At 47.6% G+C, this 13,197-nt stretch overlaps 1 protein-coding gene across 1 annotated transcript; it reads right to left on the bottom strand.

Annotated features, from left to right (window-relative positions):
• Positions 1 to 2,473: 2,473 nt before the first annotated feature.
• LOC117836805 (uncharacterized) lies at positions 2,474 to 4,448 on the bottom strand. Its single transcript, XM_072290810.1, has 3 exons — positions 3,441 to 4,448; positions 3,233 to 3,340; positions 2,474 to 2,592 (listed from the first exon to the last, which is right to left on the bottom strand). Exons 1-3 carry the CDS (start codon positions 4,380 to 4,382, stop codon positions 2,572 to 2,574), a joined length of 1,071 nt encoding a protein of 356 aa, XP_072146911.1. The 5' UTR covers positions 4,383 to 4,448; the 3' UTR covers positions 2,474 to 2,571.
• Between the last annotated feature and the right edge of the window lie 8,749 nt (positions 4,449 to 13,197).

Here is a 13,197-nt window from a genome sequence, read left to right as displayed (position 1 = left end):
CCAGTTTATATAGGGGGTGTTTGGGAGCACTCCACTCCACAAAAAATTGCTCCACTCCACCAACTCCAAAAATTTCGCAGCCAAACGCGTCTAGCTCCAGCAACTCCGGCTCCAGGAAAAAGGTGGAGCAGGGGGGTAGATCCACGTTTTTCATGGAGTACCTCAAGAGGTGATCCAAAAACCTCCTTTTCAGACCTCCTCATGGAGTTGGGATTATTTACCCACCATTGCCACTGGTTACACAATTTACCGGTTCGGTTCTTATTTTTCTATCTCCTCCGTCATCTTCATTTCCTCTCCCATGGGGCGCAGGCCGGCAGGGGCGTCCGGCCGGGGGCGAGCTCCGCGGCGGCGCGGCCGGGGTGGAGGCCGGCCGGGGGTGAGCTCCCCCGCGGCGGCGGAGCAGCCGGGGCGCAGGCCGGCGGGAGCGTCCGGCCGGGGGCGAGCTCCGCGGCGGCGCGGCCGGGGCGGACGCCGGCCGGGGGCGAGCTCCCCCGCGGCGGCGGCGCGGTCGGGGCGCAGGCCGGCCGGGGCGAGCTCCCCCGCGGCGGCGGCGCGACCGGGGCGCAGGCCCGCCGGGGCGAGCTCCGGTTCATGGTGGAGTGGTGGGCGCTGGCCACCGCCAAGAAGTGCGCGACAGCGGCGAAAGAAGGAAGCGACGACGCGGAGGAGCTGCGCCTGTGCTCGCAGGCGCGATGTGGGCGGCACGAGTTCCGGCGGTGCTCGGCGGGCGGGTCCGCCAGCTACTGCTCGCGCGCGTGCCCAGCGCTGGACTGGAAGCGCGCGCACCGCGACCAGTGCGGGGCTGCCGTGGCCCGCTAGCTCGCGGCCGGGGCGAGCTCCCCCGCGGCGGCGGCGCGGCCGGCCGGGGGCGAGATCCTTGCCAGGTGCCCACCGTCGTGGCGTTCGTGGGAAGAAGAGAAGAGGAGAGGAGAGAGAGGAAGAAGAGAGGAGAAAATAGAAGAGTATGACATGTGGGTCCGTTTACAAAGGGTAAAATAGAACATTCACAACAAGTGCTCGTATTTTTGGAGCTGAAGCACTGCCATTAGCCAAACACGTGCAGCAGCTCTATGTTTTTTTGGAGTTGGTGGAGTGGAGCTAGGAAAGTGTGGAGCTGGTGGAGTGGAGTTGGTTTTTCTGAAGTGGAGTGCTCCCAAACAGGCCCATAGTCCAACATATAAGCAAGATTATATAATCCGAGGTGGAAACAAATAGGATCACAGGTGCTACTGTAGATGGTCAATGGTCAAACAGGCAGCACAACCCATTGAGGCACGGTTACTAATTGTGCCATGCTGTGCCAGCCCAAGGGCCCACCATACGGCCCGGCACAGCATGCCGGGTTTTTGCCCATGCCATGATGGCCCGATCAGCACAATGGGCCCGCAGTGGCCCCGCCACATTGTTCACACTTCACACCACAAACACATCATTGTCCATGCATGGATCCAAGAAAACATAGATCAAAGAAAAAAATCACATGCCCAAGCAACCAATGAATCAAAAGATGGAGCAGACAAGAGCTTGTTGTTCTTCATGATCATAGTCCACGAGTTTGCAAGCGGGACACCTTGCTGATGATGCCGTTAGCAACCATGAGGTTGGATCCGGCAGTAGGGCGACAAATGGAGGGGGCGTATCGACTCCATGAGCCTGCACGCTGCCTCCACATCTCGAAGGAGCAAGCTACACGCACGTGCATGCACTATGAGGGCACGGGGAGTGTCAGCCGGCGGTCCAATCCATGTTGGGGGGGGGGGGGAGGCGGCCAGCCATGCGGCAGGGGTGCAAAGGGAGAGGGGATGGAAGGACGCCCATCATGAGACGGGGCTCACGTGGAGGGGAGGGATGGGCCTGGGGTGGTGCGGTCGTGAGAGAGGGGGTGATCAGGTGGGGCCGGACGAGCGGTGGAGGCAAGGAATTAGGGTTCGGTTTGGGGTTGACAATTTAGATGCAGGGGTGATGGACCTATCTAGTCGGCTATTAATCGAGCCGTGCTGTACTAGCACGCTGTGCAGGGGAAGAAGCATGACATGGGGCATGGGCTCGACACCAACGGTGTTGTGGTGTTCTTGGGCTGGCCAAAATTCTAGGCGACGATGCCCTATGGCTATCTATATGTGCTACAACGGTTTTTTTTTGAAAAAGAAACAGCTAGCTCATCCAGCACGGTTTTCCTACCCCCAGAATGACAAAACCCCAACTCTCATATTCACACTCCTCCCTTTCTTATCCTCTCCAAATCGTAGTCCATAGCAGGGCCGAGACGGCAAAAATCGAGGCCCTGTACCAAACTTTAAAATGAGATCTACCTTAAAAAAAATAGAACTTTAAATAAGATATATGATATATATCACAATAAGATATATCAAAAACCGTACCTATTCAACTTTTGCTTTCATAATCTTTAATTGAAGTACTTCATTCTTTTAGTATTCCTTGAAATGAAATCTTCAATGATATGCTCATAATCAATCTTCTCCAGTAATCCACTTTCAAGTGCTATTGTAGCCAAATCATTAAGTCTTTGTTGTGTCATTGTCGAACGTAAATATGACTTCAATAGTTTCAATTTTGAAAAGCTTCGCTCTGCTGATGCAACGGTCACAGGAATGGTCAACAGAATTCTATATGCAATACTTGCATTGGGAAAATAGTCATGCCGCTTTAGGAACTTTAGAATTTCAACAGAACCCATATTTTCTTTAGGAATGAAATGTTGAAGAAACTTTAACTCCACATACAAATCATTGGCATCAACATCAGATTTTCCGTCTTTTGTAAGGACAGCCCCAAGATTATCACAAGAAGATTTCAAACTCGTGTCATCCAATGACTGTAATGTTTCAGAGGTAAATAGGAAACCAAAATTTTGTTGGTAACTCTGGTACTGTTCAAATCTTGTTGTGAGTGAGGAAATTGCTTGATCAACAACAGGTAAAAAATAGCTTATTCTAAATAGCTCCTCGGCAGACTGTGTAGTAGCATTTGTGTCATCTAGGTTCTCATCAAATTGTTTCTTTCTTTTAATTTCTCTTCTTTTACGAAACGTTGTACCAATATCCATCTCAAGTGCAATCCCTTTGGCAATCTCTAATGCTTCTGAGAAACCAGTTTCCCTATAACCCTTGAAGAAAGAAATCAACCCTTCCACTTTCTCAATGGCAACATCAATAAGCATATCTTTTGCTTGCAAGTGTTTGCTTACTAAATTAACGACATATAATACCTCATACCAAATGACGATTGACAATATAAATTCATATTCTCCAAGTTCATTGTTTGCCAAGCCCTTAGCCTCACTGCTTGTTTTTGGATCATTATCAACATCAGATACCTGAAATTGAAAGGAAGAAAATATGTGTTATAGTTGGAGATTGCCAAAATAAGTACATCATTATCAAATATCAGTACAAGTGTACAACAATATTGGGTACCTGAAGTAGAGCCTCTCGAATGTCTGTGCACTGAAATCTTATAGCTTTAACACTTTCAACACGACTCTCCCAACGTGTAGCTGATACTGACTTAAGAGTCAATCCTGATATGTTATCTTTCAGAATCTGCCATTTCTTGGTAGAATTAGCAAAAGTTGTATAGATGCGCTGGATGATTCCAAAGAAATCCTTAGCTTTACCACAAGTCTTAGCCATATCACAAAGTGTTAAATTAAGGCTATGGCAACCACAAGCAGAATAGAAAGCACGAGGATTTACATCCAAAAGTTTCTTTTTTACCCCTTTATGTTTCCCTTTCATATTTGACCCATTATCATAACCTTGTCCTCTCACATCATCTATATCAAGACCAAGGAGCTTTAGTTCATTCTCTAGCACATCAAAAATTCCTTGCCCAGTTGTATCATTGACATCCAAAAATCCTATAAAGGATTCTTCTACGCGAACATCACTTGAAGATGAGTCAACATATCTTATAATTAAAGACATTTGTTCTTGGTGGCTTGCATCAGGAGTACAATCAAGTATGACAGAGAAGTACTTTGCACTCTTTATTTTCTTAATAATTTCAGACTTAATAGCAGAAGCAAGCAAATGTATCAACTCATTCTGAATCTTAAAATCAAGATAATGAGCTTGAGTTTCCTCACTTGTAATACGACGAACATGTTCTTGAATAATTGGGTCAAATTCAGCCAACATCTCTACCAATCCCAAGAAATTCCCATTGCTATCTTCATACATTTTGCTATTAGTCCCACGAAAAGCTAGATTATGCTTGGCAAGAAATTTATCAATGCAAACAATTCTGAACAAAACTTTTCTCCAATGGTCCTTTTCTTTCTCGAGTTGTCGTTGAGCATCTTTATCAATAGTTTGATCCTTTTGCAATCTACTACGCAACTCATACCAAGTTGTCATACTCAAAACATGATTTGGACTTGTCTCATGCTCTTTAAGTCTAATACCAAGATGTATCCAATCATTAAACCCCTCATTTGCCAACTGACCTTTTCGATGGCCTTTTGTAAATAATTTACAACCAAACCAAAAGACCTTGACGAGTTCCTTAGAATAGACAAGCCAATCTCTATCACAATGCTCCCCATTTGATAAAATTCTTGTATAGAATAGTGCAGAAAACCTTCTGGAATATCTATCCTTAGGACCTTTTGTAATTGATAAATCTCTTGTAGGGCCCTTTTGTGCTAAAATATCATACTTTCTAGACCGATTTGCAGAAGACATGACTACAACCTCAAATTGAAACACTAGATAATTCAGAACCGGAACAAAGATAACCGAACACCTAGATGGATCAATATAATATTAATCATCACTAATTAACATTTATTAACATATTAAAAATTAACTGAACCAGATTAGGTACCTGGACTCGTGGAGACTCGACGATCGATCCCAATTCACAAATTAATCGGCCGGCGGCAACGGCAAATTAATCGGCCGGCGGTGATGGCAGCCAGCCCTGGCCTGACGCCGGGCAGGAGTCCCTGCACTGCTGCTCCCTAGTCCCTAGCCTGGAGGATCACGCGGTGACGTCTACTGGCTGCTGCCTGCGCTGGTCGGCGGATGCGGTCGCCTGCGGCCCTGCGCCTGGCGGCAGGCCTAGCGTGGACGGACGAGAAAACAAAAAAGCGATCGCGTGGATGGGAGACAAGACGTGGAGGCATGCGAGACGACGGAGTTAGGGCCTTGCGGAGACGGACCGAGCTAAATTGACTTGTTTTGCTTCCGGGTGCCTGATGGGCTGCAGGCAAGCTAAATTAACCTGTTTTGCTTCCGGGTGCCTGATGGGTTGCAGGCCTGCGTGGCTGCGTAGAAAATATTTTGGGCCCCTGGAAATTGGGGGCCCTGTACCGGCGTACGGACTGCATGCCCATGCGCTTGGGCCTGGTCCATAGCATCACCCGATCCGCACAAGGTGATGGCTGATGGTGAAGTAGCTCTAGCTAGTCTGAGAATTCACTGCCCCGGCCGTCCCAGTTCCTTCTTCCCCACGTGAGCGATATATGCTCGTCTGGCCCTGCGATCTCTGCCAAGCTGCAGTTTGGATCACATTCTTGGCGGCAGGATCCGACCAAAATTCGATGGCTGGCCGGCGGAGTTGTTCCTACAAATGTGTTTTGCATGTTCCTATAAAACATACATGTTGTAGTGTTTGATACACAAACCCAACAATCCAGCAACCATATAATTTTGGGCTTCCAAATTGCTTGCCAGCTTAATTCCGTTTAGCTTCTTATAAGCTAGCTTACATAGTCCAGCATATAAGCTGGATTATTAACCCGATGTTGAAACAAATAGGATCTCATGGCTGGTATAGCATGGTTACTAAATATATCATGCCGTACCAGCATACGGTCCCACCATGCGGCCCGGGCACAGCACACCCTAGGAATTACTTGTGTCGTGCTGTGCCGACCCGATCATCTCGACATCATCACTCTTCATAGCACGAACACATCATTTCTCAAAGATCGAATAAAACATAGATTGGACAAAACAATCACATGCCCGATCAACCAAGAATCAAGAGACGTAGAGTACAAGAGCTTGCTCTTCTTCATAAGGATCATCCACAGGTCTAAAGGGCACCTTGCTAATGCCCGCATCAATGATCAGAAAGCCGGATCGGTAGTAGAGTGGCAGGTGCAGGGGATCCGCAGCAACTCCTTACCCTACCACCGAGCGCCGCCATCTTGGAAGAGCTGGCCAGCTGCACAAGCGGGTGCCCACAATGATGACAAGGGGAAGTTGCAGCTAGCTGGATCCGATCCATGCATGGAGGGGTGGTTGATAAGCCAGTCATGTGGCATGAGTGCCATGGAGGAAGAGGGGATGGAAGGGCACCAGCCATAGGATGGGGACGATGTGGAGGAGAGGCATGGGGTGAGGCCGGTACGGTTGGGAGAGAGGGGTTGGGTAGGGTGGACGACTTTTCGAGGGTAAGAAACTAGGGTTAGGTTTTGGGGATGCCAGGGCCTAACGGGTCGTTCACTACGGGAAACAGTAAAGTTGCCGAGTGCCACAGGCACTCGGCAAAGACCCAAAAACACTCGGCAAAGTGTTTGCCGAGTGTAACACTCGGCATTCAGCACACGACAAATTTTGCGTCGGCAAACAGGTGTTTGCCAAGTGTCAAACATCGCGCACTCGGCAAAAGGTTTGCCGAAGGCCAAAAAGACACTTGACGAAGATAAACACTCGACGACAACGGCGGTGACGGCGTCCAGGTTAACGGCAAGTTTGCCGAGTGTCAGACGGCAAACACTCGGCAAAAATTAAAGTTTGCCGAGTGTCGGCCTCGAGGCACTCGGTAAAAAAATTAATGTTTGCCGAGTGTCTGTGGCTTGACACTCGGCAAATATGTAAAACTTTGCCGAGTGTCGGGTTCATGGCACTCGGCAAACATGGGTCACCGGGAGCATTTTATGCCTTCTTTGCCGAGTGTTTAAGCCAATACACTCGGCAAAGAAGCACCAGATAGTGGTGCGACTACCCCCTTTGTCGAGTGTTAAAGCCAAAATACTCGGCAAAGCCCCTCTTTGCCGAGTGTAACACTCGGCAAAGTGGACAGTACCCCCCTTTTTTACCCATTTTGTCATGTATAACGGACCCCTCTCAATTCACAATACACATCATCACAGGCATTTATAATAAACAATCACAGGCATAATTCACAGCCACCATTACAAGCATTATTCATAAACATCACAGACATAATCTAAAGTAAGCATGAAACAAGCCATAAATTCAACTTCAAGTCACAAATGCAAAGTCTAAATTCGTGGAGGCCAAGGAGATCACTGCGACAAATCTTGGTCTTCATTATTCGAAGCCGCCGACTGATTCTGCACATAGGATAGGACATTCTGAGCTAACATCTAAAGTTGTCAAAATTAAAGTATTCAATCTTAAGCACAATGTGTCAAGTGACTCACAGGAGTAGTTGTGGGTGGCTAAGGTGGAGGGAACAACATCGGTGGCGGTGGCAAAGATTGACCCATGCTCAAAGCAAAATTCTGCATGTACTGGAACATCTGGTCCATCCTCATCCGATTTTCTTCCTCCATCCTCTGCCGGTCGACCTCTATCCTCTGCTGAACCATCTGCTCCATCCTCACCGCCATCTCCTCTTGTTGCTTCCACCTAGGTCTACAATATTTCATTGCAATGTTACAATGCAAAGCTAAAGTATAACAACCAACAAACGATGAATGGAAGAGAAAGAACCTGGAGAGCCTCCATCTAGAACTGTGCAGTGGTTGGTCATGGCCGTATCGCCAGGCTCGAGTCCGTGCTCCTTGCTCGGATCTGGGAGAGAGTGGGAGTAGAGGCTGTGTTGATTACGCCGTCGCCAATCCAATATCAGCCATGCTTCTTGCCTCCTCTCACCCTCATCACGATTTCTCCATCAATATCCTCGGAGCTTGGATCGAAGTCTGGCCCGTGAACCTCCCTTGCCATCGCTGTATACTTGGTGACGTGGCTGTGTATGCTAGGATGGCTGTACGCCTCGGACGGGTCCTCCGGGTCGAAATAGATGTCGGCCGTCGCCTTGCCCTTTTTGGACAGAACCCATGCCTTGAGCTGGGAGCAAGGTCGGCCATTATGTGACGACGACTGCGGCAAAAAATACAAAATGATTAGGAATTATACAGAATTGAACGTTAGAATAAAAAATTGAAGTCGCGTACCCATTTTTTTCTATATTCATCAAGGCTTAGGCTGCCTTGATGATGTGGTGCACTCGGCATCTACAAACACCGCTGCCAGCAAGCAAGGTGGTTCTCCAACCACCCGGGCTCCAACCACATGTCCACCATCATCTCCCAGCACTGGATATGCGCACGACACCACCACGGAGGCACCTACATCATCAAGCGTGTGACATATGAAAAAAGAAATTGAGCCTAATTAATTTTAAATAAAGTAAGTATCAATGTTCTTTACTCCCTCATGAATTGGTCCTTGGTCAGGTTCATTGTCCTTGCCTCCTCTATTTGTGGTTCTTCGATTGGACCGACTCTGCTTGTGCCTTGTTGTGTGAAAACCAAATCTATTGACGTCATAACCGGTAAACGACCTGACCCTATAGTCACAGCCATCGGCAACCTGTCTCAACTCAACATTTATAGATGTATCGGTTCGGCCCTGCAAGTTCAAGCAGGGCGGTTCATTATATTAATCGTATGTACGATAATTGATGATGAAATTGGATTGTACATTCTGTTTGAACCAAGAAATGAAATCGGGCATTCCATTTCCCGCACCCTCTCTAAGAAGAGTCTCAGCTTCTTGCGGGTATGATTGCCTTGATTTACGCTAGAATTGACGATGAAATTCCCTATACCAATGAGAAATATGCGATTAGGCAAAAGAATGGTGACTAGTTCAGAACAAGTTTGTTGAGAACTTACATCATGTACGGCTCCACCTCAGATAGGTTGGTCAACACATACAGCTTGATAGTGCGCCACTCTTCATGTTTCAAGGTCTTGCGGATCGCACCACTTGCACTTCTGAGTTACCCTCGGAAAATGCTAAGGCTCAATTCATCTTCGCTGGCATTATAACGAGGAGGTGGATTATGCACGCTAGGAAGGTTGTCAGCGTAGTATTTTGTTGTAAAGTTTGACACCTCCTTCAGAATGTATGCCTCTGCAATGGTTGCTTCAATTTTGCATTTATTCTTACATTTAGTTCGAAGAACCTTTTGACATCTCTCAATTGAATAGCACCAACGGCCCTGCACAGGCCCTCCCCATTCGTGCTTCATACGGGAGGTGAATCATATGCTGCATCGGATTGAAGAAGCCTGTGGAAAGATCTTCTCCAACTTACAGAGCAACACAGGCGCCATTGTTTCCATTTTTGTAACCACGGTACGAGATAACTCCTTCGCACAAAGCTGGTGGAAGAAATTGCTCAACTCCGCTAGCACCTGCCAGACATGCTCAGGGACGTAGCCTCGAACCATCACCGGAAGTAGGCGCTCAAGCCATATATGGTAATCATGACTCTTGAGCCTGTTGATTCGCATAGTAGCTAAATTCACTCCCCTCTTCAAATTCGCTGCATATCCATCAGGGAACATTAACGTTTGGAACCATTCTAGTACCTCCCTCCTTTGGGCCCTTGTCAGAACGAAATCGGCCTTAGGCTTTCTCCACGACTTGCTAGCTCTTGGAGGCGCCATGTTTAGCTTTGGTCTGTTGCACAACCTCGCTTGATCCACTCTAGCCTTAACGTTATCCTTTGTCTTGTCAGGAGTGTCCATGATTGTACCAAAAATTGCCTCGGCGATATTCTTTTTGGTGTGCATTACATCAATGTTATGTGCAAAAAGAAGGTCATCAAAATAGGGGAGGTTCCACAAGCATGACTTCTGAGTCCAAACATGTTGCTCGCCATATCCCACAAAACCACCTTCTTCATTATTGACCTCGAGAGCGTCTAACTGAGCACAAACTGCGGCCCCTATCATCATCGGCGGTGCGGGGTCTGTAACTACGACATCTTTCGTAAAGTTGTTGATGTCTCGTCTGAATGGATGGTCAGGAGGGAGGAATTGTCGATGTTTGTCGAACGAAGAATACTTGCCACCCTTCGACAACCAAATGAACTTCAAATATGCTTTGCATACTGGGCATGAGAACTTCCCTTGAACACACCATCCGCAGAAAATCCCATATGCCGGCAAGTCATGCAGGGAGTACTGGTACCAAACATGCATCTTGAAGTTTGTCTTTGTAGCTCGGTCATATGTCCATACCTCTTCCTCCCAAGCACGAACCAAATCATTAATCAGAGGCTCCATGTACACACTCATATTATTCCTCGGGTGCTCTGGAATTATCAACGACAAGAATATATTATGTCGTTGAAAGAGGACGCCAGGGGGGAGATTCAGGGGGATAACAAAAATGGGCCAACAGGTGTACGGGGCAGCCGCCATTCTATAAGGATTGAACCCATCTGTTGCCAACGCAACACGTACATTACGGGCCTCTAGAGCTTTCGCAGGATAAATCGCATGAAAGCTTTTCCAGGCTTCAGCATCGGATGGGTGTACCAGCTTCTCAAGATTATATCAACGTTCATTTTTGTGCCATGTCATCTGTTTCACGGATTATTCAGTCATGTAAAGCTGTTGGATCCTCGGTATGAAAGGAAGATACCGTAGAACCTTCGCGGGGATTGCGAGCTGCTTCTTCTGACCATCACCAGAGTCTACCTCCAGAAACCTAGACGATTTGCACTTCACACAGTACTTTGCTTCCGCATACTCTTTCCTAAATAAGATGCATCCCTTCGGGCAAGCATGTATATGCTCGTATGGCATCTTAAGTGCACGAAGGAGTTTCTGTGCCTCATACATGCTCTTTGGCAAGATGTGACCAACCAGGAGCAGGCTTCCAAAAACTATCAGCATAATATGAAACGCGTCTCGACTCAAGCTAAACTGAGACTTCACAGCCATTAGGCGTGCAATGGCATCCAGTTGAGAAACCTTGGTATGGCCGTGAAGGGGTTGCTGTGCCGCAGACAACATTTCGTAATAAGCCTTTGCGGTAGCCTCTGGCTCCTCCTCCCCACGTGCTTCATCGAAGTGTGCTTCATGATAGTCATTTAACATGTCTCCCACCCCGGCATCATCATCATATTCCTCAATGCGTTGTCTCAAGACCTCGTCTCTCCGACGATCGGATTCACCATGGTAGACCCACCTGGTGTAGTCTGACGTAAATCCGTTCTTCACAAGATGTTTGCCCATGTCTAGCTTGGTTTGCCGACGCATGTTTCCACATTTGCTACACGGACACCAAGTCGATCTAGCTCCTTTGACACTTGCAAATGCCCGTTCCAAGAAAACATCCGTCTTGTCAATCCATTAATTGGTTAACGAATTCTGACTAGAGCGGCCCGTGTACATCCACTGACAATCCTCCATCCTCTAGCATATAAGCGAGTAATACAAAAAATCACATTGCATCTACACGTTCCTATACTGTCTATTAGGTGAAGATAGGTTCTAATCCCACCTGAGGATGTGTAGGTGGGTTTAGTATCCATGGTCTACTCCGACCCGAGATAGAATTTTGGCAGCACCTCCCCACTGTTCTCCAAATACACGTCCTTGATGGGAGATTGTGTATCCGGAGAACAATAGGGAGGTGCTGCCGAAACTCTATCGGATCGGAGTAGACCATGGATACTAAACCCACCTACACATCCTTGGGCTGTCCAAAAAACATGGACAATTCAAAACAGATACGGTTATAGATATGCAAAGATCTGCATATTTCCAATCGTATCTCTTTCGAACGGGAGACGCCTACCTAGGTTTCATGATATACGAACATCTTATGGAAAGAGAGGTGTAGAATGCCTCACCTTGCTATCCTGCAAAGTGACGAGTCGTGGACGGTAATGTAGCCTCTCCTGCAACAAAAGAAATATAGAACTGTCAAGTCATAATTTTGGCAGCACCTCCCCTGCACGAGGAGGTTTCTAAAACCTGCATCAAATCAAACGGCACGATGGCTGACAAACCACATCCACTCCAATTTAACGGCACGATGGCCGACAACCACACACAGCTCAGAAGGAAGCAAATAATCCATACATCATTCATCCTCTTCTAATTTTTAAAAGAAACTCCTATCACCTCCCTAGTCATCCTACCCTTTTATAATTTCTAATTTTTTTTTTCAAATTTCTAATCTACAAGTCCTTTTCTAATTCATCCTATCATTTTCTAATTTCTAATTTATTTTCTAATTAATTTGAACAGCAAATATTGAAAAATTACCGGCTGAGAGCGCGTCGGGCCGGGGGCTGGCGGCCGGGGGCGGCCGGGGCGCGGCGCCGAGGGTCGGGGGCGGCGGCCGGGGGCACACGGCACCGGCGGCCGGGGCGCGGCGCTGAGGGTCGGGGGCGGCGGCCGGGGGCACGCGGCACCGGCGGTCGGGGGCGGCGGCCGAGGGCGGGCGGGGCGCGGCGCCAGGGTTTGGGGGCGGCGGTCGGGGGCGTGGGGGGTCGGGGGCGGGCGGGAGGCGTGTGTGTGGCGTGTGGGTGTATGGGTGTGTGCGTGAGTTAGGGCGGGCGTCCGGCCCGGGTGCTTAACTTCCCGGCTTTGCCGAGTGCCAGATCGCGGGCACTCGGCAAAGACCTTGTTTTAATTTTTTTTTGGATTTTCAAACAGTGTCGCCGCCTGGTGGTGGGCCCGCGGAACGTTTCCCGAGTGTTTCGATGTGACACTCGGCAAACAGCGTACTTTGCCGAGTGCCTCGATGTGACACTCGGCAAGTAGCGTCCTTTGCCGAGTGTTTCGACAGGACACTCGGCAAAGTACGCTTATATTTCATGTGTAAACCTTCACTAATGTGTTTTAGTAATTTTTTGTCCGTAAACTTTGCAAAAACCTAGGCAAAATCACTAAACAATGCCTATTTCATTTTTCTACTAATATTATTCCATTATTTCATGGATTTATAGCTCAAATTGAATTTATATCTATTAAATTTATATAATTGCAATTAATAAATAAAAATTATCAAATGGATCCGAAAAATTCTCAAAAATTGACATGAACCAATCTATGTTGTCTATGGCCTACACAAAAAATTTTGAACTCAATTCCAAATTCAAGTATCAATTCGACTCAAAATCTTACCGGATCCTTCCAACTTCTATGAATCCTCTCCGGAGA

This window comes from Setaria viridis, chromosome 9 (genome assembly GCF_005286985.2).
Source record: "Setaria viridis chromosome 9, Setaria_viridis_v4.0, whole genome shotgun sequence".
NCBI lineage: Eukaryota > Viridiplantae > Streptophyta > Magnoliopsida > Poales > Poaceae > Setaria > Setaria viridis.
The sequence above is the reverse complement of the archived record's forward strand: the minus strand, read 5'-3'. Positions and strand labels throughout refer to the sequence as shown.

Coding starts and splice junctions, on each gene's coding strand:
- LOC117836805 (XM_072290810.1), bottom strand. CDS start 4,382: ATGACAACTTGGTATGAGTTGCGTAGTAGATTGCAAAAGGATCAAACT. Junction 3,341..3,440: donor TTCGAGAGGCTCTACTTCAG/GTACCCAATATT, acceptor TTTCAATTTCAG/GTATCTGATGTTGATAATGA. Junction 2,593..3,232: donor CAATCGTCATTTGGTATGAG/GTATTATATGTC, acceptor TTGCATCAGCAG/AGCGAAGCTTTTCAAAATTG.